Genomic DNA, 24,320 nt, shown 5'->3' with positions numbered 1-24,320 from the left:
ACAAACTCCAGCCAATAGGTGGAATAAGCACAAAGAGCATGTAGATTCATCCATAAATCTGTCCTGAAGGTGTGTTACTCTACAAAATAAACTCCAGCTGATAGGTGGACTAAGCACAAAGAGCGTGTAGATTCATCCATAAGACTGTCCTGAAGGTGTGTTACTCTACAAAATAAACTCCAGTCACTAGACGGAACCAGCACAAAAAAAGTGCACAGATTCCTCAAACATTCAAGCGAATGTTCAGTGAACTGGTCCACTCAGCTACAACATGAGTACAACAAGATGACTTACTCAGTCCATTGACTTTATGAAGGACATCGCTTGCTGTGGGCATGTGAGTGTTTTACGCCCATCCTTAGCATCTATTCGGCCAGGAATATTAGTGCAAAAGCCACCTTCCGTTAATGTAAAAGTTTCTTGCATTCCTTGAATTGATCATGTTTCTCTCTTGTCAAGTTCGCAAAGTATGGGAACAAGAAAATGCTGTGGTTCTTCCAAGAAAGCCTTCCTCTACTCCTCGCTTCACTTAACACAAGATCTTTATCGGATGATCTCAGAAATTTGGCCAGAATTGATCGGGGCCTGTCTCCCTCCACGGATCACTGAGCAGGAACCCTGTGAGCTCGCTCAATTTCCAGCTTATGGCCTGCTATGTTGAGCAGATTCGGAAAGAGTCCATCCAGGAATTTCACCATATCCTGTCCCTCTACTCCCTCTGGGACTCCGACGATACAGATGTTATTCCACAGGCTACGATATTCCATGTCCTCCAACTTCTCCCAGACATGCTCCAAATCCACCTTGGTTGCAAGTGGATTAGCAGATAATTCCCTCTCTGATGACTCCAGGTAATCGATCTGTTTCTCAACATCCCCCACTCTTGTAACCACATCAGTGAACTTCGCCTCTATGGTGGTGATCGATCGACGTACCACAGCAAGATCCTCCAAGTGAGCAACGACCTTCGTCAGCATTGCTGACATGTTCAGCATCTCCTGCCGCATTTCCCGCACCTTCCCAACCAATTCGACTCCCAGGCCCGCGGCCTGCTCGGGGGCATTAGCTTGAGCACTGAAGTGTCTTTTAATGTCTCTAGAGCCCGAGAATTTTGAATTCTTTGACATATTGTCCTCTTAGAACAGTTATGGAACAGAGTGTATCAAATCTCACCGTTTTACTTCATAAAAAGTATTAAAACTAGCAAAAAGCGCAGAGCTCACCATTCACACGTCTGATCCTCGCATGGCGTCACGTATCATCCCCGAATTTGAGTTTTGACATAATTCTTTATTTTATTTTTTTTAATCGAGAAATCCATATTTTGCTAAAAGTATTGCAAACACTATAGTTAGATACGTTGTAAATCCACCAAAGGCTGTATAAGGAAGAGAAAAAGAATTCATAGAAAACGAAGATGGTAGGAAACAGAAAACTGAGTTTTCAACCAAAAACGCAATAGTGTGGACATGCCCGTTTGTGGTTTTTGACCATTTTAAATATGTTTTATTATTTGAAATAGATTCGAAAAGCTTCAGTAACTGTATTTTTTCCTGCTGTAGGCTTACACCTTGATTTTTAGACTACGTCTACACTAATACATAAGCCAAGATGGAATCTGCTGACTTTTTTTTGCATTTTCTGCACTTATTTTGAGGAATAATCTGTGGAATTCTACAGAAGGGATTTAGACCAAAGTCTCTTTCAAGCCAAGTCAGTTCACTCGGCGGCCATCTTTGGAGCACTCCCGAGCAGGCTTTGCAGCTATTTTCAATGTAAATAAGTGGCATAAAATTACAGCTCCAATCTACTTGAATGGGTAAAGAAATCTACAAAATGGTTGGTCAAGATTACGGTCAAAGAACATCTGATAACAATGGAATCATAATCTGTGCTTCTTTAGCTCAGATCACACTAAAAAACACTATTTTCTCAGGCTGGTTCAGCTAATAGACATGCACGTTCTCGAGTTAACTGACAGGCGATGTCTGTATCTAAAATGTAATTGGCTCTTTTACCTGCAAGGCGGGACTTCCTTTTCTACATCCATTGACTGTTGGACATTCCAATTTCTCCCATTCATTTTAATATCAGTGGTCCATCTCGAGCTAAAAGGTCTTTGTTTAAACATAGTACATAAAATTGATTAAACTGAGCTAAAAGTGGGTCCCAAACTGCACTATTTTACATCATTTTGAAGTGTAAGTAGTGCGAGTAGTATGTTTACCCTGAAAATGCAACAAAAAGAAGTATACTACGAGTACCCGGATGATGCACTTTCAACCACCAAAACAGAGTGTGGAATGTTGGACATTTCGTGCACTCAGAGCACATGGCTTGCTGTACATAGTGGAAGGGGTATAGTTACCAGCAGAGATGGTGATCTGGCAAAACAATTGTAAATAATGGAGAATATGACAACTAGTGAAACTTCTGTGAAGACAGCACATTACAAAAGTTAGTTAAACGCTTTACCATCATACCATGCTGTGTGAATATGTACATTATTGAGATACAAGTGTTGAACTGAGGGTGGATAGCACGCTAAAGCCAGTGGCAACACACCACTTGGGTTCGAAACATCACTTCCGTCTGTTAAAAGGTGAACGCTTCCGTGTAGTAAAAAACATTAAGTGTTCCATTTGGGATGATACTACACTTTGAAAATGTCAGGTGTATTTTGTTGATTCATGTCTTTTATTTTGAAAAGTTTAGTTCCTGTTCCCTTGTCATGTGATTTCTGTTTTCCCTCCATGTTCATGTGTCATGTTTTCATTGGTTTATTTTTTAATTAGCTTGTTATGAGTTCTGTTTGTTCATTGGTTTCTGTTCTCCCATGTCTTGTATTTAAGCCCTCATGTTTTCATTGTCTAGTTGTCAAGTATTGGATGTGATTGTAGATGTTTATGGCAAGCTATGGTTAGTTTAGTTCACGTGTAGTCAGGGGTTATTGGTTCTCACTTTGTAAATAAACTGCACTTGGGTTCTTCATCTCGTCTTCATCATTGTCAGCAGCCAACATCAGTACAGAAAATTCATACACTACATGGCTGAGTGCATAGTATATTTTGTAAGTGCACAGTGTATAGTGTCATTTGTGAATACAGATTTCTGCAGAATTTCATTGTCAAAGCTTTCTGAGAAGTTCTGTACACGCAGATTCAGTATGGGCCTACTAATATGTAATTGTCTGAAAATGCATTGATTTTGCTACGTTAACAACTGTCATCCACACACACACAAACTTGTTTTAATATCATTGTGGGGACTCTTTCATGCATTATGGATAATGCAGATTTTATACAGATCTAACGATAATTTCTATTCCCTACCCCATCGTTTAGTATGTTTACTAAGCAATTCCCTCGTGGGGACCGATGGCTTGGCCCCACAAGGTAGGTGATCTCAGGTTTTACTATCCTTGTGGAGACATTTGGTCCCCACAATGTAGTATAAACATGTACACACACACACACATCTTAAAATGGAGACTTTCTAAAATACTCTCTAGCACAGCATACTTTGGCAAACTATGATGTTAGGAAATGGAAAACATCTAAACCAGAAACAGAGTTTTCAACCAAAAAACGTATTAGAGTGGACTTGGTCGTAGTGTTTTTTTATCATTCTAATTAAGATGGATAATATTAAAATAACTATTTTAAGTCATTTTAAGTCTTGGCCCTCTTGAAAATTTGCTAAGGCTCCATAAAAGGCCCCAGTGGTTGAGAACCACAGCCCAATGGCTCAATCTCTTCATTTACAGTGATCTATGGAGATGAATGAGAATGAGCCAAAATCATCGCAAATTCAATGGCAATTGCATGCCCTCCAGAGTGTAATATCTTACAAGATTAATATTCCAAAACCTACAAAATACCAAAGAACATTAAACACAAAAGTGTGAGCCCAGCCTGGACCATGGTACTGAATAATTCTGCCTGCAAAAACGGAGCAGATGGGGCCGCATGCTGTGGTTGGGTCAGGAAGGTAACAGGTGGAGTGAGTAATGGAGAGAATGAGACTGGTTGAGAGATGACAGTCACTTAGAGTGTAGATAATCCAGATACAACCAATAGCAGCCAGAGAACCTGCTCACACAGCACAACATCTGCTCACTTATTAAACATTCACTTTTGGGTGAGTTGAGTTACAAAGAATGACGAGAGATCCAAAACTGGATTGCTGAGCTGGCTGGCAGTTAACGGGACACAGATAGGATTAGTTTCTCTACATATCATGAAAAAACAGATTTTCCTTGTTGTTTTGAAATAAAAGATGGAGCTTCCATCTATCTGTCTGTTTGTCTGTCTGAGCAGTGAGCTCCCTAACCACACAGACAGCAATATCCAAAAAACTGCCCATAAACTGCAATCTCCTAACAACCTTGGCAAATCTGCAATCCTCTAGCAAATCTTGAACACCCTAGTAATAACTGTGCATCAAACCACTCTAGCAACATCCAAGCAACCCCCTAGTAAAACCCTAGCAACCATTTTAAACACCCTAGTAACTGTGGGAGGAAAAAACTCAAGCAACAAATTAGCAACCGCCTAGTAATGTCCTAGCAACCATTTTGAACACCCTAGTTACTGTGTATCAAATCACTCCAGCAACACTTTAGGAACCACCTAGTTTTGCCCAAGTAATGCATGGCAAACCACTCTAGCAACTCAAGGCTTACCGTATAACAACTATTCAAAAGTGCCCAAGTATTAAAATGTTTTATACTATGGTCTGTTTGAATACCCGATTCTGATTGGATGGAATGTGTGTGTTAAAACTGTTTAATGCATAAGTAGTTCCAGTAAGTTTTAATCACTATATTAATGCTACCTACTCTGCTGTGCTCCATAATGAGACATTGAGAGAGTTTTATGCCTCTGTTCAAACGACCTCGGGATGTGAATATAGTCTCAGAGCTGGGATTAACCGTCACATCATAAAACAACATAATCAAGTCTTTAAATCAACTGTGAAGTGCTACAGGAAGCATGGAAAAGACAACAGTGTTCATCAGCCCCATTTTACTCACCCAAAGCGCTTGTAAGGAAAGTATGGTTTAACATTCAGCTGTTTTGCACGGAGGGGGAGAGAAAGTAACCGGGACCCATCAAATGCGTCTTTCACTGTCTGTCAAGACAATTTATATTGTAATATGATAAACATCATCTAAAATAGCTGCACTGTCTGCTCAACATGTGCGTCATCGAGCCAATATTCAAAGTTTGTCCAGAAGAACTTCCCTTTTCCGCAGTAGTTGAAACTGCTGTACTGCTTAAAAAGGTTCTTCCCCAATCTGCACCTGTTATTAAAGAATGCCCCCATGCAATACTGCCGCTCCCTATACAAATATTACACAGTCTACGTAGGGCACCAACTCTCGAGGGTGGCACCAGAAACTCCACCAGCTGCCCTTCCTCACATGGACTTTTTTCAAGGGCCCGATAGCAGTCGCGGAACACAGATGATTGCCTCGCAGCTTGCACCACATCAGATTATCACCTCATGCATATTACACACCCCCACACTAGACGACCACGGAACTCTCTGTAGGGCATCAATTTGGCCAGCGCTGGCCCTGCCCCCATACAAACTATATTGGACCTGACACCAAACCCATAGCAAGCTTTTTTACTCACTGCAAAAAAGGTTATCCAATTAAATTTTTAAGTCTAAAAGTTATATTAGCGAAAACAGCCTGTTTAATTCTAAAGGTCAGAGAGAGGATGTAAAATGGCCATAAAAATTATAATAAATGACGGCTGTTTTGCTACAAGAAACCTTTACTTATATTATACGGTGGACTTCAGGGGAATAATATGAAAAGAGCGTGAAATAAGGTCCTTTTTTATAATAGTTATTATTAGTGTAGTTTTAAGGAATGAATACATTACTTTTCACTTTTCTAGCTGTACGCCCACTGCCTGCTGTCAAAACCCCAGTGACAAAAAAACTTTTAATTGACTGCCAAAGTGTGCAGTTTGCTTCTTCAAACCTAAAGCCCATAATAAATAGCAGGGAACATTAAAGGTTGTGTTATGTTTCTCACCTTCGTAATATATTTTAAACCCATGGGCGCTTACTGCAAAGTCGCTGGTAAGACGCAGGGAAAAAATGGACCCGGTACTTGTGACAGGCGCTGGAACCTGGAATCCTGTTAACCTGTGCGGGAAAAGAGAAATATTACTCATCCAGACAGAAAGTGGTGTGGATTCTCTTACAAATGAACTCAGTGGCCCTGAAAAGAATTTGTACACTTTTTGCACTACAAAACAAAATAACAAAACCGAGTGTCATCCGACTTCATACATCTACTTAAAGGTGCTACATGTAATATTTTTACTGTACTAAATCGTAAAATGACCATACTATGTCATTAGAGAATTAGGAAACATGCTAAGTTGAAATACTGGCTTCTCCGATAACAGTGCTACAGCCAGTATATTCTACTTTGAAGTTTCCATTCCGGGCTGGAATTTCTGTTTCTGTTTTGGCCTGTGTGATCCCGCCCACTGCCCACTCACCAATAGTATTTTGACACGGCCGGGTTGCCAGATTTGAACAAGTTTGCAGGCAAACAACACTGCGTGCTGCAGCCATGGAAGCCAGCAAACGAACTGGATCAGAGATAACAGATTCCACCCAATCTAAAAAGCCTCACCATCCGTCTGAATTCCACCATGACCAGAGGCGTAGTAAAACAAAGATAAATATTGGAGATGCCTTTGGAAGATGGAGACATCTTAAAGCCCAGAAATCCTTTAAAACGGATGCTGACTTGGCTAATTCTGGCAACCCGTGTGAGCTTCGAGTCTGGGGCAGGGCAGACAACTCTCCAATATTTTGAATTTGGACTGCAGTAACCATTTCAAATGCTTGTTGTCAATCTTACATATAGCACCTTTAAAATCACCAGTTTCTTAAAAGTCTCTGAAAAGTGAAGCTAGTTCTAAGACAAAGGTACAGCAGTATTTATTCACAGATGTATTTTGTTATCTATTGAATGACATTTTTAAGTGTGGCTTAATTGTCAAAATACTTTTGGGGCCACTGTATGTTATTCTTAGCTTGCTTGACAATAGGATCTCCCAGGAGTCGTGCATGCTGTACGGTTTTTGCCTACTCATTTCTGATTTAACACGACAATAAAGCAGAGAGAATGAAGCAATTCCTTCCCATTTCATAATAACTCAAATCATTGTCTTTGTATCACCATCAGGCCAGCTTTAACAGAATGTGAAGCTCTGCGATATTGGAATTGAGCTGGAAAAGATCAATGAGCCCCAACGATTTTAAAATGTCATTTTACAAAAGTAGCATCAGCATTTTTGGAGCTGCTAAACTGTGACAGCTGAAGCAGAAATGAGTTCTAAAGTGGCAAAATTTGAAATGAGAAGAGTTCATTGTACACTTGCCAAAATAATAACATTTAAACAAATAAACAAACATATATAAGGTGCTGTAAAGACTTTCAGTTGCTTTGTTAACTTCCGCTAGATTTAGCCAATGAAATAGATTGCCCCTTTCTGTCAATCACATGGCCTCTCTCCAAAACTCCACCCTCTAGAGACATGTCAGCCAATCCGATTACAGCAAACCCAGAAATATTTTCTGATTGGCTAAAAAATGGTGGGCCACTTCACCAACTGTGACCCCTATTTCAGAGAAATCTGGCAGCTAGTAGGGGAAATTTTTTTCATGGTATTTCAAAAGTATTGCTTACAGCACCTTTAAAACGAACTAAGATATTAATTTCAAGCATGTCTAAACCAGATGTTCAGAAGAACATTTCAACATATCCGATAAGTAAATATAAACATATTAAGGAGACCGTGATATCAAATGATCAAAGCATGTAAATACAATTTCACTTACAGGCAGGACAACTCAATGAAAATGAGCTCCAGTGGGATAAAACAGTGGTAGGGTGTTTCTTCAACTTCAGGCACAGTCATGTTGATTTTTATGAAATCAAAAAGATTTCAGCTTTTCTTTTTGTTTCATAATGGTCTTGTTGAAACTTCTGGTTAACTGGAAACTTTTTATAAGGCCTTCATCATTTATTTTCTGTACTTTTAAGTGCCTTTTATGTGAAGATTTTACTGTTTGGCCTTGTACCAGATGCAGACATTCAAAATGTTACTATGACAATCCATTATAAATAAATAAATTACATAATCTAAACAAAGAGTTAAATAAACATAAACCATTTTTCTCCCTTTTCCATAAATTACAACTGTTCCACAACTGTGGTGTCATTTCCAACACACCCAACAATTTTGCCCCTAATAATTAGTTTTTCAAAAGTTTGTGTACTTGTTAATAGACAAAAGTGTCAGTGAAGAGCATGCTTGTGATTAAATATAAAACAAGTGATAGTAAATATCACTTGTGATCTGAGTTTTTTATTGGGCATCATTATTAATATAATATATATATATATATATATATATATATATATATATATATATATATATATATATATATATATATATATATATTTATTTTTATTATTATTATTATTATTTTTAATTTTATTATTTTTTGCCAAATTATGCAAAAAGTGTGAAAATAATATTTAATTGTGTACATTTAGGGTACATAAAATGTAAGCTATGAAATTAGCCTTAACAAGACAAAGGCATCTGACATTTCATTTCAAAACGTGAAAAATGTCGATTCCATCAGTGTCATTTCCAGCACAGAATTCTATTAAACACAATACAAAATTTAAGATGTGCTGGAAATGACACTGTGGTGGGATTTTTTAACGACTTAAAAAAATAAAAAAAATAAAAAAATATATATATATATAAATCACAAAAATTATCTCCTGTGATGCATGTACAGTACACACACTGTTGGACACTGTTTGTACACAACTTAAAACAAATAGTAAGTGTGTAAAAAATGTTTAAACAAGACTTTACTTTCTTGAAGTTCACATTGCTAAAAGTGCCCGAAGTTGAAAACCCAGTAACTGTTTTTTGTAGCATCTGGTAACAAAATATTAAAAAAATAATATTAATAATAATGACTGTTTTCAAACAAGTTTCAACCTTTCCTGTCTTTCATTGGTTTGAAAAACAGATGCTGCTGCCCCATACTCAAACATTGTTTGTGCCAATGATGTTATTTTAAGCCGTTTAAACAAACAGATTGCAATTCTGTTTGGTGCCACCTGTGTCGCAGAAATTACATGACTCACTGTAGCTTTAAAGACAGCATGAAATCAAAATGCCCTATTTTTTTTTTTCTTTTTTTTTTTTGAAAATAACAATATTGAAATGACAACATGAAATCGAAAAATTTACTTCCTTACATATTATCCCTGGTCTTATTGTTCACACTTCATCAGTGCATGTTAATTTAAAAGGGGAAAAAATGTACTTTCTCTGCCAATGAAACCTGTTCTAATTACATAATCAAGGCCACAGGGGTGAGGGAAAGCATTAACCAATAATATCATGTTGCATAACTTTTCACAATTTGATTAATTCCCAATGAATAAACTCAAGTCCCATCTAACATTATTTCCATCTGGATATTCTGTTTCAGTTGAAAATATGTCACATGAGGTTAAAGTCACATAAATCATTATTATAGAATACTTATATGCCAAGTCCCTTAAAACTCTTGTGGAAGTTTGTGAATCCATTAACATTGATTGTTACATGGCTCTCTGGAATACTCAATTCTGATTGGTCAATGGCGCCATCTAGCAGTCTGATATTTCTGAGTAACAACCGCATATCCACGTATCAGACAGGTCATCCAGGTATTTGCGAGCTATTTTTCCTGCTTCTCGGATCACTGTGTTGTAATAAGATCAACAATGAGCAGTCAGGCTGTCATTGTTGTTATACAAAATAAACCCCAACAGAACTCCGAAACAACACGGAGGTGGATTTTGCTGTTCAGCGATTTATTTCTTCTCAAATAATTACAGCTGGCTGAAATCTAAATGGCCAATCAAAACAAAATAAACTGTGATTGGTCGCTTTTCATATCCATCAAATAGTCTCTTCCAGTCTAAGTGGGCAGTTCTTGGCCAGAATAAGCTGCAAACTTCATTGCATCTTTTTCCATACGATGAGAGCGAATAGTGACTGAGGTTAACATTCTGCCTTTTGTGGTCATACAAGTTTGAAACGACACGTAAATTACTTAATGTTGACAGAATTTCCATTCCTGGGTGAACTAACCCTTTAAGTCGTATAGACCAGAGGTTCTCAACTGGTTTTGCTTCAGGACCCAGATTTTACATTGGAAATCAAGTGGCGACCCACCACAGTAAAAACGTAACCTGTATTTAATGTATCCTGGGTCTCATTTCCTTATGTTGCATGCTTTTGTTCAAGGTTTTCAAGTACAAGTACATGCATCAAGTGACATTATTTTTGTTGTTGACGTCAACAACAAAAGCAACAGTAAGTTTTCTCTCCCCCCTTTTACAAATTGAAGAGCATATTTACTTATATGAGCCCATTATTATCCTGTTTGTTTCCTAATTTCAAAAATAATTCAAACAGAACATACGTATTACACAGGAGGAAAGGCTCCTCATTATCATGGTTAGGTCAGTGTAGCTAGTCTTATATAATAGTAATAATAATTACAAATTATAGTATTTATGAAAAAATAAGTAATAGCTGAAACACATCTTGAAACTTTAACTACAACTGCCGCTGTTGATATAAAATGAGCTCTAATAGATTCTACATTTGGATTATTTCCTATGAAACTATAAAATTTTGTCAAAATATAACAGTTACTTTTACTCATGTAAAATCGGGAAACAATTCTGTAAAGGTGATGATGTATAATGGAAAAATAAAATCAGCGCATAGCACAGTGTTGCTCTTTAACTCCTCAGTGCTGTTTGGCATGTCAGGGCTGCCTACTTTTTGTGAGGTTCAACTTTACTTCCTCCGTAACGCTTTAAACTAGAAAAGTCTCACTAGAATTTAAATTGGTCACATCAGTTTTGAGGTCTGGGCTCTGCAATATCGAGGGAAGCCTGGTTGTTGCACGCGTGCGCCAGAGAGAAGAGCAGATCATGATCGAGAGCTGGTTCCATTACACTCGTGCAAAAGTGCAGATGAGAAGCCTTTAGCTGATTGTGAGACTATCATTAAATCTGCCTCAGCTGTCCTAAATAGGCTATCACTTGTGCGGCAACCGAAATATCTTCAATGGGAGAACCATGGCATTGTTCTTTCCCTGCTGTCCGCGTAGACCTGTGACCCACTTTTGGGTTGTGACCCACCAATTGAAAACACTGGCATAGACCACTAAGACTGAAACATACACAAGAAGGTGGTAGAAACCTGCAATAACATAGTTAATTGATGTTTGTATTGCAAAATAAACCTTTTGAGCCTGCGAACAGCTAGTGGATCTGAGGGATTAATTACCACGAGTGGGAAACAATCAAACGCTGGTGAAAAGATGAGCATTATCCCAATGGGAGTGCAGTCATTTCTTAATCTTTTTGTTTTTGTTTTCATGCCTGTGAGTCTATATTCACACAAACACGAAATACAAATACTGCACAGTTCTCTTTAAATAAACCAGTTAATCCAAAATGTAAAATTCTGTCATCATTTAGTCACTTGCATGTTGTTCCAAACCTGTATGACTTTCTACCTTCCATGGAACACGAAAGGAGATATCAGGAAACATGTTAATCATTTGCATCATTGCACCATTTTTCCATACAATGAAAGTGAACAGTGAATGAAGCTGTCATTCTGCCTAACATCTCATTCTGTGTTCCAAAGAAGAAAGAAAGTCATATGAGTTTGGAACAACATGAGGGTGAATTAATGATGACAACATTTTCATTTTTGGGTGAACTGTCCCTTTAAGCTTCTGCTTTTATGCAGTAGTAACACTTTAAATTCTACATGCAAATGCAATAAATGACAAAAGCAGTAACCATGACAATAAAAATGTGTAATTACAGGCAGCCCAAACACAAAGCTGTTCTGTAGAATTACTCTGACTGTACTGCTATAAATTCACAGAATCATGAACACTGAAACACAAAGAGTGGCCACACATTCGCCACACAATTACTGTCTTTAAAGGAATAGTTCACCCAAAAATGAAAATTCTCTCATCATTTACTCAACCTCATGCCATCCCAGTTGTGTATGACTTTCTTTCATCTGCTAAACACAAAGATTTTTAGAAGAATATCTCAGCTCTGTAGGTCCATACAGTAGAAGTGAATGGGTGCCAAAACTTTAAAGCTCCAAAATCCATATAAGGGCAACATAAAAGTTCTCCAGATGACTCCAGTGGTTAAATCAATGTCTTCTGAAGCGATATGATAGGTGAGAAACAGATAACTATTTAAGTCCTTTTTTTTTTTACTATAAATTTCCCTCCCTGCTCACATCTGGGATGGCATGAGGGTGAGCAAATCACAAGAGAATTTTAATTTTGGGTGAACTTTAATATCTCCATTGTGTGGAATGGAGACTTTTGCTTAAGTTCAAACAATTTGTTTTAGGACATACATCTGAAGCATAACTGAGAATATTAAGTCTTTCAAGCTATGAAAGAGCAACCTTTGAGCATAAAAAAAAAAAAAAAAAAATACTCATTTGATTATGAATAGACACGATAATTCTGTAACTGTTAATTCTGTAACTGCCAATCACCTCGTATTTCTGTAACTGCTGATCTCCTGGGATCACACACAACAGTCTCTAGAATTTACTCAGAATGGTGCCAAAAACGAAAAACATCCAGTGAGCGGCAGTTCTGCGGATGGAAATGCCTTGTTGATGAGAGAGGTCAACAGAGAATGGCCAGACTGGTTCAAATTGACAAAGTCTACGGTAACTCAGATAACCTCTCTGTACAATTGTGGTGAGAAGAATATCATCCCAGAATGCTATTCTGAGATGCAGGTTGGCACTTTTTTGGCGGCACCAGGGAGACCTACACAATATTAGGCAGGTGGTTTTAATGTTGTGGCTGATCAGTGTATATATGTAGCAAGGAAAGACAAATGAACACTTAGAAACAGTATATACACATTTGGTTGTTAGTCCTGTCTCTCTCTTCTTATTGAAACTATCATTGTATGGGAAAGACAAGTGCAAGCATTCTTCAGAATTTCCCATATCCAGATTTGGAACAATATGAGGGTGATTAAACAATGACAGAATCTTAATTTTGGGGTGAACTGTTCCTTTAAAGCAAAGTATTACGACCTCAGTGAGCATTTGCAACAATTTACTGCAAACGGCTCCACTAGCCAGACTCATGAAGCTAATATGTCATTTATCAACAATAATAGGACTGTCCAGAGAGCCTGAGTGCTTCTCCATACTTGTAAGATGAATTATGATTACAAGATGACACTGTACTGTCCATAAAGCAAAGTTGACCAATTTCCCTCTTAGACTGCAAAAAATTATAAGTGCTATGTGTGTGTGTGTGTGTGTGTGTGTGTGTGTGTGTGTGTGTGTGTGTGTGTGTGTGTGTGTGTGTGTGTTGTAGCATTGAAGACACTTCAAAGTTAAATGACTGGGCAGACACTATTTAGAAGAACTCAAGATAGGCCAATTACTCAAACACACTGCACTCAGATCTGACCACACTGTGTTATCCAATCAGCACGGTGAGCTCTGAAGTTTGAGTAAATAACTGTCCGATTAGCCTTGCATACAGAACACCGTCTCACCAATCAGACTTTGTTAGAATAAAGCTTCTCTTTTATGTTTATCTTACCAGAGGTTACCAGAGCCGGCCAAATTCAGCTCCGTTCCTGCTTGGTGTCGGACTCCAATGCTGTGTATCTCTGATGACTAAATGCAGCTGGTGCCAGCCAGACATCACTTCAGTCTATTACGATGGACTTCAGGGGATGAACTGATGCCAACTCCAACCATAAGACATGGTATACTTCATATGCCACTGCCTGAACCTTGGACTTAGGATAGACCTAACTGAAATGACCTGCCGGTTGATCTGCGATGCACCTCACTGATCTCTGCCTGCATCACCTTGGTCTAATGATGGACTACACTCTTAAGATGGAATACATAGAATAGCAATTAATTGCCAACAAAACCCTTCATCAGCCAACTAACAAAGGACAATGCATCAATGTGAACTTCTGCAGTTAATCCAGGATTAACTTCAAAGACATTAGTCATTAATCTTGCAGTTCCTACAAAATCTTTGTATAAACACTGGACCTTAACACTTACTTAGTTTACAAATTTTAAACCATGACCTGCACTGCACATAAATAACTAATATTGCCATTATATTCACGCTGGTTAGCCAGAGGGGAACTGGCCCCCACAGTGAGCATGGTTTCTCCCAAGGTTATTTTTCTCCATTAACCAACATCTTATGGAGTTTTGTGTTCCTTGCCACAGTCGCCTTCGGCTTGCTCACTGGGGTTATAAATACAATTATTATTTAATTATTAAATTATTTATTTTTATACACAATTTACAATCATATTTAATAAAACTACACAATGATAACTAAGACTTAATAGATATTACAGTTTCATTTTCTGTTAATGCATGATTTTCTGTAAAGATGCTTTGAAACACTGTGTGTTGTGAAAAGCGCTATCCAAATACAAATGACTCTGATTGATCTCTTTGCCGGTAAGCAAGGTCTGCCGTTAATCTAATTTGCATTTGTAGGTATTAGTACGGAAAATACACGTTTTTTCTACCTGGTCTCATAGAAAGATGTTACTTTACCAACATTTTTTGCAAAATGGTTTTTACATAGCTTGTTCAATGAATGCCGTATATTTCCTGGTGAAATAAACACTAGAGGAGCTACAACAATGACCAAACAAATCACTAGTAAAATGGCAGATTCTCAGTTCATAAACACATATTTTTCACCCTGTTCCTCACACAATGCTATCTTATGACACTGAAACACTTTTGCTGTAGTGCATGACTTGCATTTTAAAAGTTTGCTTTGCACAACCAACTACATTTGGAGGCTTGATCAAATGTGATCAAATTGTGCAGTAGCTCAACTGATAGAGTGTTGCACTTGTGATGCAAAAAATCAGGGTATGAGTCCTAAAGAGCACACAAGTCTATATGTGAGCTGAAAGCAGGGCCGTAGCTAGTTGGGAGAAAGGTGGTAACGTTTCTAGTGGCCCAAAGGTCCAGGGGCCCCACAACAAATTCTAAACTGTATTTGTTTAATAGGAAAGGGGCCCAGAGCAATTTACAATCAGGGGGTCCAGATTACTTTGCTACAGTCCTGGCTGAAAGTGTCTTAGAAGCACCCCAAATAGATATGGTTGCTTCAGCAATTATGTTTTGCATTTCACATTTGCTTTGTTATAGGTTTAAGGTTTAGGGAACAGAGGTAGGTTTTTTTTAAGGGATAATGTACAGTCAGCTGGTTGCTATCACAAAATAAAGCCTGACAGGGTGATCAGGGTCTTGTATCACCCTGAAGGGGTTTATTTTGCTATAACATCCAGCTGACTGTACTGTACATTATCCGCTTATTACATGGCTACTAATAATTTTGTGAAAATAACCATCTGACTGCGTATTTCCAGCCTATTACAAGACTACTTGCCATATAAATAAATAAATGCACATGAAACACTGATTTGAGTTTAAATGATTTTATTAGTTTACTTGTAGAGATCGCAAAGTGATCTGAGAAGCAGAAAAGATGAAATTTGCAATACCTGGATGAGCGGTAGATCGCTAGATGGCACCACTGACCAATCAGAATAGAGTTCTCCAGAGAGCCGTGTAATAAATAGATTTAAAACTAGTTTTTACAAAATTTGCTCAACTTTAGCGCCAATCACCTCGGAACTGCCGTGATACACGTAACAAGCCACATAATTGTAACGGTAGCCAGCTGGTACGTGCTGTACTGTGTGTAAACCTCAATTCCCTGGCACTAGCAACTGATGCTAGATGCAGTAGCCATGCCTCCCATGCTGGAGACCCCGGTTTGAATCCCACTCAAAGCAGGTTGAGCAAGACTGGTTATATAATAGCATTTTGCTAAAATATCACTAGAGTAACTTTTTTTTTTTTTTCTTCATGAAATCAAGCTCCATTATGTTTGAACAGACACAGAACCTTACAATATCAGCATATTCACATCATCTAAAATGTAAACTATTTCACCTATGTTCAACTTAAATTACGTACAAATATTTACGAATCCTCAGAAGACTGGTCGCAACTCAAATTTGTAGGTCATTTAAGGGTGCCATTGCATGTTATTTATTTCAATACTCAGACTCATTTTTTAGTAAAAGATGGCGAAACTTTGTAAGAGAAGAGCTTTTTTAATACTATAAATAAGACATTTATTTGTAAAAATAAATCAATAAAAAAGTCCAGATGTGACTTATAAAAAATGTAATAACTTGCTCTCTTTGTATGGATGAATATTTTTATCAAAGCTCATCCTAATCTACCATTAATCAGGGTGATCTCATTCACATTCATGAGTATTCACACATTAAGTGTACACAAAGTTTTTGTACATTTAAATAGACACTGAAACGCACAATTTCGACGTATTGACAATGTCTGAAACATTAACCCTTTTTTATAACTTTATGTACAACTTATGTAAAACTTTAGAGATGGACAAATGTTAACGAATCCTCAGACGACTAGTCAGAACAAAAAATGTTGGAATGTTTTCATTGGTAAACAAGTTCAATACTCATTTATCTGTAAATAATGGAGAATCTTTTTCACATAAAACTCTTTTTAAAGGCTATAAATGATCATTATTTTCATTTATTCATTTATTTTAGTTTTTTTATTATATTTTAAGAAATGTATTTTCATGTTTAAATCTAAATGTGAATAATATGTTATTTGCTCTCTTTGTACAGCTGAATAGAATTATCATCAAAGCTTAGCTTGTATAAAATGTAAATTGGAGTCACGGTGTAATATTAACATGAGTCAATCATTTACTGACTTGTGTGTGCCATCACTGTGGTTCTGGCTTTCTCTTTAGAAATCACACAGAAGAGAAGGACAATGTTACAATGTGAAATTAGGTAAATGCGTTAACTGCATCAACTAAATGAGATAGCATTAAACATTTAATCTCATTTTTTTTAAGTCTCTAAAGATGATGCTTTTAATACACTTTTATTGTGCGTTTTAGGGTCTATCCAAACATACGCAAATGTATGCATGCTAGAAACAGACTTTAAAAATACTTTATGTACAAATAATTATAAACACTAATAAGATCATGTTACATTAATTTGTATTTGACTACTGCCTTGAAACTCTGAGGCAGACAGTTAAAGAAGAAAAATCTGTTTTTGCAGTTTACCAAAATGCTCCACGAGAGACAAATGCATTACCCAGGCTCGCATCTAATTCATTTATCATGTCAAGAAAAGTGTCTCTCAGCCATTTCTCACGCAAGATTATTCGCATTTCCGCAGGTGGTCCGAGGAGATGCCGCGAAAAGTGCCGTTCTTACTATAGCTGCTGGCTAGGAAAAGGACAGAATGCTATTTTTCAATTTGACTCTTATCTTCAAGATGTTTTGGAGTTCAGCCTCAGTATATTGTTCATTTGTGGTATGCATGGGCTGATTTTAAAGGAATAGTTCAATCAAAATGTCAATTCTGACTTAATTTACTAATTTTGAAAAGTGTATGACTTTCTAGCTTCAGCAGAACACAGAATGAGTTATTTCTAGATGAATGCCTAAATCCAAGATGCTCTTTTACATACAATGACAGTGAATGCTCAGGTGACAACGGTTGCCAAGCAAGATATTTTGTGAAATACGACTTAAATTCCTCACACATTAATGGATTAAATTAATGGATTAAAGAGCACAAGTCATTTGGATAACTTTTATGGTGCTTTTTTGTACTTTTTGGAGCTTGACAGCCCCCGGTCACCATCCACTTTCATTGTAAGGAAGAGAGCAGCTCAGACATTCTGCTGAACATCTTTTGTGTTCCACAGAAGAAAGAAAATCATACAGGTTTTATGATAGTATAATATATTATGCTTGCTAGACTATGACATTTAGCTTGAACAACTATTAAGGGTCAAAATAAACCATCAATTAACTGGATCTTTACGTTAATTAATTGGATATTTTCTGTCTCTAATCTGACTCATCAAACAAGAGGTCAACTTTTAATTGGCGATATGAAACATCAGAATTCTGGACCCTCTGCAGGTTTTTCTTCAGTCTGGGCCATTTAGAACATCAAGCCTTGTGATGTTGAGGAAATGCTATTTTGGGACAGCACGTTCTACACGGGAAAAATGACAAATTGCGATGTCAGGCAGTGGTTGGATAAGTAACGTGTCAAAGGCATCTGGTTGAATTGTTTTGATAAATGGATTTTTTCCAGAATGTGTTGAAATTGAGGGTCGTCAGTGGAAAGCTAAATATTTCCGTATATGAGTAACACTATTTTTCTGTAGTGTCTTCAAATGTAGGCATCCAAGGCTTGCAGACAAAATTGTTGTTGTTAAAATGAATGTTATTTAAAAAAATGAAAATTCTGTCATCATTTACTCACTCTCTTGTTGTTGCAAACCTGTATGACTTTTGTTGTTTGCACAATCAGTCACCTTTCACTTTCATTGTATAGAATAAAGATGCAAATAAAGTGAATGGTGACTGAGACTAATATACTGCGTAACATCTTTTGTGTTCTACTGAAGGAAGAAAAGTGGGTTTGGAATAACATATGGGTGAGTAAATAATGACAGTATTTTCGGGGGAACCATCCCATTAAAGTCATTAATGGCGATATAGAAAAGTTGGAAAAAATAAGCTACTAAACATGATATTTGAGAAGATGAAGTGATATAGCTGAAAGCAGAATGAAAAAACAATTCTAATCGTATCAACCAAATCCGCTTTGTTTTTTTTTTTTGTTTTTGTACAATGCCACCGAAGGATAAACTGAGTTTCTTTTCTCAGTTCCATCCTATTCAACAAGTGGTTGCAAATAAAGATGTTTAAACCTCTTGTGTTATGGTGTTACTTTGACCTATATCCCTCTCATAAGCGACAGTTGTTTTTTAAATTTATTTTTATTTATAAATATAAAAAAAGCAAGTGAATATACTTGAGATATTCTTCTGCTTGAGATATGCTGTTGTTGCTGGTTTTTTTCTTTTCCGTGGAACACAAAATGAGAAATGTTGATAAACCTTGACGCACCAGTTTGAATATGCAGAACGGATAATGATATTTGAGAGCTGCTGTGGAGGGGAATATTTTCTGTGAATAACAACCTAAATTTCAATCTATTCCTCACACAAATCTGTTGTTTAGCTTCAGAAGACTTCCACTTAAGAACTTAAGTGCACTCAATAGCTTAAAGAATATAGCACAAGAGTTGTATGGACTACTTTTATGACATTTTGATGGTGCTTTTTGTCCTTTTTGGAGCTTGACAGCTGAGGTCATCATCAGTGATGGGAAAGCTACTTTGAAACTGTGGCTTCTCAAGCTACAATCTAATCATAAAGTAGTTGAACTACAGTCAAGCTACTCTTTAAAAAAAAATAGTTAGTTACACAACAAGTTACTATGTAATGTAATTACATTAAAACATTAAAAACATTTTTTTTTAATAATAATAATTACATTTATTTCTCACACATTAGCACATATACAGTGAAATTCTTTTTTTCACATATCCCAGCTAAGCTGGGGTCAGAGTGCAGGGTCAGCCATGATATGGCACCCCTAGAGCAGATAGGGTCAAGGGCCTTGCTCAAGGGCCCCACAGTGGCATCTTGGCAGAACTGGGGTTTGAACCCCTGACCTTCTGATCAGTAACCCAGAGCCTTAACTGCTGAGCCACCACTGCCCCTTTATATAAACCAATCAGATGATATAATTTGTTATTATTTATTTAAATAATATCAACTGATAGTTGGGTCATTTTCAGGAAAACAGAAAATGTTCAGGTCATATTTTACTCAAAAAAAAAAAAAAAAAAAAAAAAAAAAAATATATATATATATATATATATATATATTGAATTAATAATGAAAAAGTCTATTTTTAGGGTCATGTTTACATTGTGGCATTATTTGTATGGCGCTTGTGTACATTTTACTCCCAAGTTCGAATTACTGCAACGGCAAAAAAAAAAAAAAAAAAAGAAAGATGAAAAAAAAAATGAAAAAAGATGGTCCTTACACATATACATACTATATACATATACACTATATATATATATATATATATATATATATATATATATATATATATATATATATATATATATATAATTTAACTTGTAAAGAAATTATACATAATTGCAGTACTTTCTTGGTACTGCCTTTCTTTTTCAGTTAAATATTTAATTAGGATGACAACATTCCATTAAACATTTATAATAAATATAAACTAATAAAACTAGAAAACTCCTAAACTCCGAGTCTAAATATTGTGATAAACAGCAGCAATTATCTAAATAGTCTATTTTGCTTTAACAAAGTGAATCATTATATGAACTAATTCATTGAAATGAGTCATCCGAAATGAAACCTCACTAAACTCACTAAAATGACTTAGAGTTCCCATTGCTGAATATACAACCCCAATTCCTAAAAAGTTGGGACAGTATGAAAAATGCTAATAAAAACAAAAAGTAGTGATTTGTAAATTATAATCTTCCTTTGCTATATAGAAAGCTCTACAACTACACATTATATGTTGTTTTTATTTGTAAATTTCATTGTTTTATAAAAAATGTACAATAATTTTAAATGATTGCTACACGCTCCAAAAAAGTTGGGACAGTCGAGTGTTTACCACTGTGAAATATCACCATTTCGTCTAATAACACTTATTAAGCATTTGGGCACTGAAGACACAAGTTTGTTAAGTTTAGAAAGTGGAATTTTCCCCATTCATCCACTACATAGGTCTTTAGCTGCACAATTGTATGGGGTCTTCGTTTCTGTATTGTGCGCTTCATAATACACCACACATTCTCAATTGGAGATGGTCAGGACTGCAGGCAGGCCAATCAAGCACCTGCATTTTCTGCTTACACAGCCATGCACTTGTAATCCTGGCAGTATATGGTTTGAAGTTGACCTGCTGGAAAATGCAGGGATGTCCCTGGAAAAGACGTTGCTCCAAAATTTTTATTCATGTCTGCATTCATGGTGTTCTCACAGATGTGCGAGTTACCCATGCCATGGGAACTGACACACCCCTGGCCCATACAGACACTGGCTTTTGGACCTGACGCTAATAACAGCTTGGATGGTCCTTTTCCTCTATGGCCTGGATAATACGACGGCTGTGTTTTTCAAAAACTTTTTGAAATGTGGACTCTTCGGACCAAAAAACACAGTTCCACTGTTCTACTTTCCATTTAAGATGAGACCAAGCCCAGGGAAGTCGGCAGCGCTTCTGGACAGTGTTGACGTAGGGCTTCTGCTTGGCATAGTAAAGTCTTAACTTGCATCTGTGGATGCAGCGGCGAATGGTGTTGACTAACATAGGTTTAATAAAGTAATCCCAAGCTCATGTTCATGATATCCATTACAGATGAATGATGTTTTTGTTTTTTTTTTGTTTTTTTTTGTATTTAACATTTTTTGTTAATTCTTACAATAATAAAGAAAAGCAAAAACATATATACATACAATCAACATTAAACCCCACAAACACCCCTCCCCCTCCCAATCTCCAACCCCGCCCTGACCCCCAACAAACATCCCTGTGGTCACACATGTGTATATACAGTATACAAAAAAAGCAAACAAACACACACACGCACAAAAAAAAAAATAAAATAAATAAATAAATAAATAAATAAATTATATATATATATATATATATATATAATAATCATACACATTAAACACTATACTACTCTCTCCACTGCCCCTACCCCAAGAGCCCTCCAAAAACTTTAAATAGTTGCCCCATTCCCCAACAAACAAATCCAAGTTACCCCGTCTTCCAAATGACACCTCCTCAAAAGCCGCCACCCTCCCCATCTCCTTGCACCACTCCCGAAATCGGGGCACTCAAGCTGACCTCCAACCCCTCAAAATAATCTGCCTGGCGATCATCACACTGGTCAGAACCCAGTTCTCTATGTGTCTTTTCCCCACATCGATGACCACCCCATTGCCCAAAACACAGAGTCTGTGGCAAAACAAAACCCGAGTGCCCAATACGTCACACACAAATCTCTGAACCTTCAACCAGAATTCCTGGATCTCAACACACCACCAAAAAAAAATGGGCCATGTCTCCATCCTCCAATTGGCATTGCCAGCAGGTGGGTATGTCTTTAAGACCAAGCCTATACAATCTACAGGTGGTCCAATAAAATCTATGAAAAATCTTGAATTGCATAAGGCACACCCTTTCATCTCTAAATGCAGACTTGACATTTTTTAGAATCCTAGCCCACTCTCACTCCTCCAATACCAAGTTGAAATCTTTCTCCCATAATCTCTTGATAGAAGTTAAAGCTCCATACCCCAGACTCTGAATTAGCAGGGAGTAATACACTGATGCCTCATGACCTTTTCAAAAAGCAGTAATCACCATTCCCAGAGTATCTGCCTCTTTAGGGGGGTGTATGCTACTCCCAAAAATTGTACAGAGCAGGTGGTGCACTTGTAAATACCTATAAAACTGAAATCTGGGAATCCCAAAATGTTGTTCCAAATTTTCAAAAGATCTTAATACTCCACTCTCATATAGGTCACAAAGCGTATTAACCTCCCACAAAATCCACTCTGACCAGCAGAAAGGGGACTTTCAAAACAGTATAATTTTGGGTTCTGCCATATGCTCGAGGCAACATTTAAATAAATGTCCGAATTAAACACTCTGGACACTTTTGTCCATACCAAGTGCAAATGCAAACTTAACTTCTCTGATTAGTTTGATAGAAAGGCTTTGCAATTGCGAAAAAGGTTGCAAGAACTTCCTGTTCAATATAAAACCAGGGAGGGGCTCTCTCAGGTGGAAGCGACCAATGAGCCAAATTTCTGAGACTGAATGCATAATAATAAAACAAAATCTTGGGTAGGCCTAGCCCACTTTTGTCAATCAGCCTATGTAACTTATTGAAATGTAATCTGGGACGCTTACCATTCCAAATGAAGGACTTCGCTATGCAATCAAATTGCTTGAAATACGAGAGGGGGACATCTACAGGGAGAAATTGTAGCAGGTAGTTAAATTTTGGAATACAATTAACTTTAATGACATTAACCTTCCTAATCATAGATAAATGTAATGAAGCCCACCTGCCAGCATTGCTCGAAAACCTTTTTATTAAGGGGTCAAAATTAAATCGCAGCTGCTAATGGTTCAAGGGCAAGACAGAACAATAATGGGGAAAGAGGGCAACCCTGCCGGGTGCCCCTATCCAGAGTAAAATAATCTGAAATTAATCCATTTGTTTGTACCGCCGCTAACGGGTGTCTATAAAGTAACTTAATCCATCCAATAAACATACTTCCAAAATCTTAAAAAGATAGTCCCATTCTACCAAATCAAACGCCTTTTCAGCGTTAAGTGAGATGGCAGCGACCGGAGTCTGATCATTCGCCACTGACCACATGATATTGATGAAACGCCTAATGTTATCAGAAGAGCTGCAGCCCCGAATAAACCCCACCTGATCTATATGCATAAGAGATGTCATAACTTCACTTAATCGATTAACCAAAAGATTTGACAATATTTTAACATCTAGCTGGATCAGGGAATATGGATGATAACTCTTACACTCACTTGGATCTTTGTCCTTTTTAAGAATCAGACTGATCCGGGCTTGCATCATGGTTGGCAGAAGCTTTCCATTCTTTAATGATTCCGTATAATCTAGCAAAAGTGGATCCAGTTCTGTAGCATGAGATCTAAAAAATTCTGCGGTAAAGCCATTTGGCCTCGGAACCCTGCCTATAGGCAAGGCCTTAATTACTTCACCAAGCTCCTCCATGGTTATCTCAGAATCAAGACAATTTTTTTGCTCAGTCGTCAGTTTAGGGAGTTCTAAATGTTCCACAAAATTTATAATATCTTCATCAGTAGACAAAGACATGGAACTATAGAGATCAAGATAGAAGTCTTTAAAAGCATTATAAAAATCAATGGCTGAGGTAAAAATTTCACCACCAGCAGATTTCACTGAGGGAACGGTAGAAAAAGATTCTGCTTTATATATATAGCCAAAAGCTTCCCTGCTTTGTCCCCCGACTCAGAGTATGACTGTCTTACCCTGAATAGCCAAAACTCCAACTTCCATGACAAAATAGTATTATATCTGT

General features: G+C 37.1%; 1 protein-coding gene across 1 annotated transcript in view; it reads right to left on the bottom strand.

The window, feature by feature from the left end:
- LOC127453076 (CUB and sushi domain-containing protein 3-like) overlaps positions 1–24,320 on the bottom strand; it is a 435,789-nt gene that overhangs the window by 363,686 nt on the left and 47,783 nt on the right. Inside the window, 1 exon segment of the mRNA XM_051719109.1 lies at positions 6,053–6,165. Within this exon segment, the coding sequence (XP_051575069.1) occupies positions 6,053–6,165 (113 nt within the window).

This window comes from Myxocyprinus asiaticus, chromosome 15, assembly GCF_019703515.2.
Source record: "Myxocyprinus asiaticus isolate MX2 ecotype Aquarium Trade chromosome 15, UBuf_Myxa_2, whole genome shotgun sequence".
In the NCBI taxonomy this organism is placed as follows: domain Eukaryota; kingdom Metazoa; phylum Chordata; class Actinopteri; order Cypriniformes; family Catostomidae; genus Myxocyprinus; species Myxocyprinus asiaticus.
Note: the sequence above shows the minus strand (reverse complement) of the source record. Positions and strands in the feature narration are given on the sequence as shown.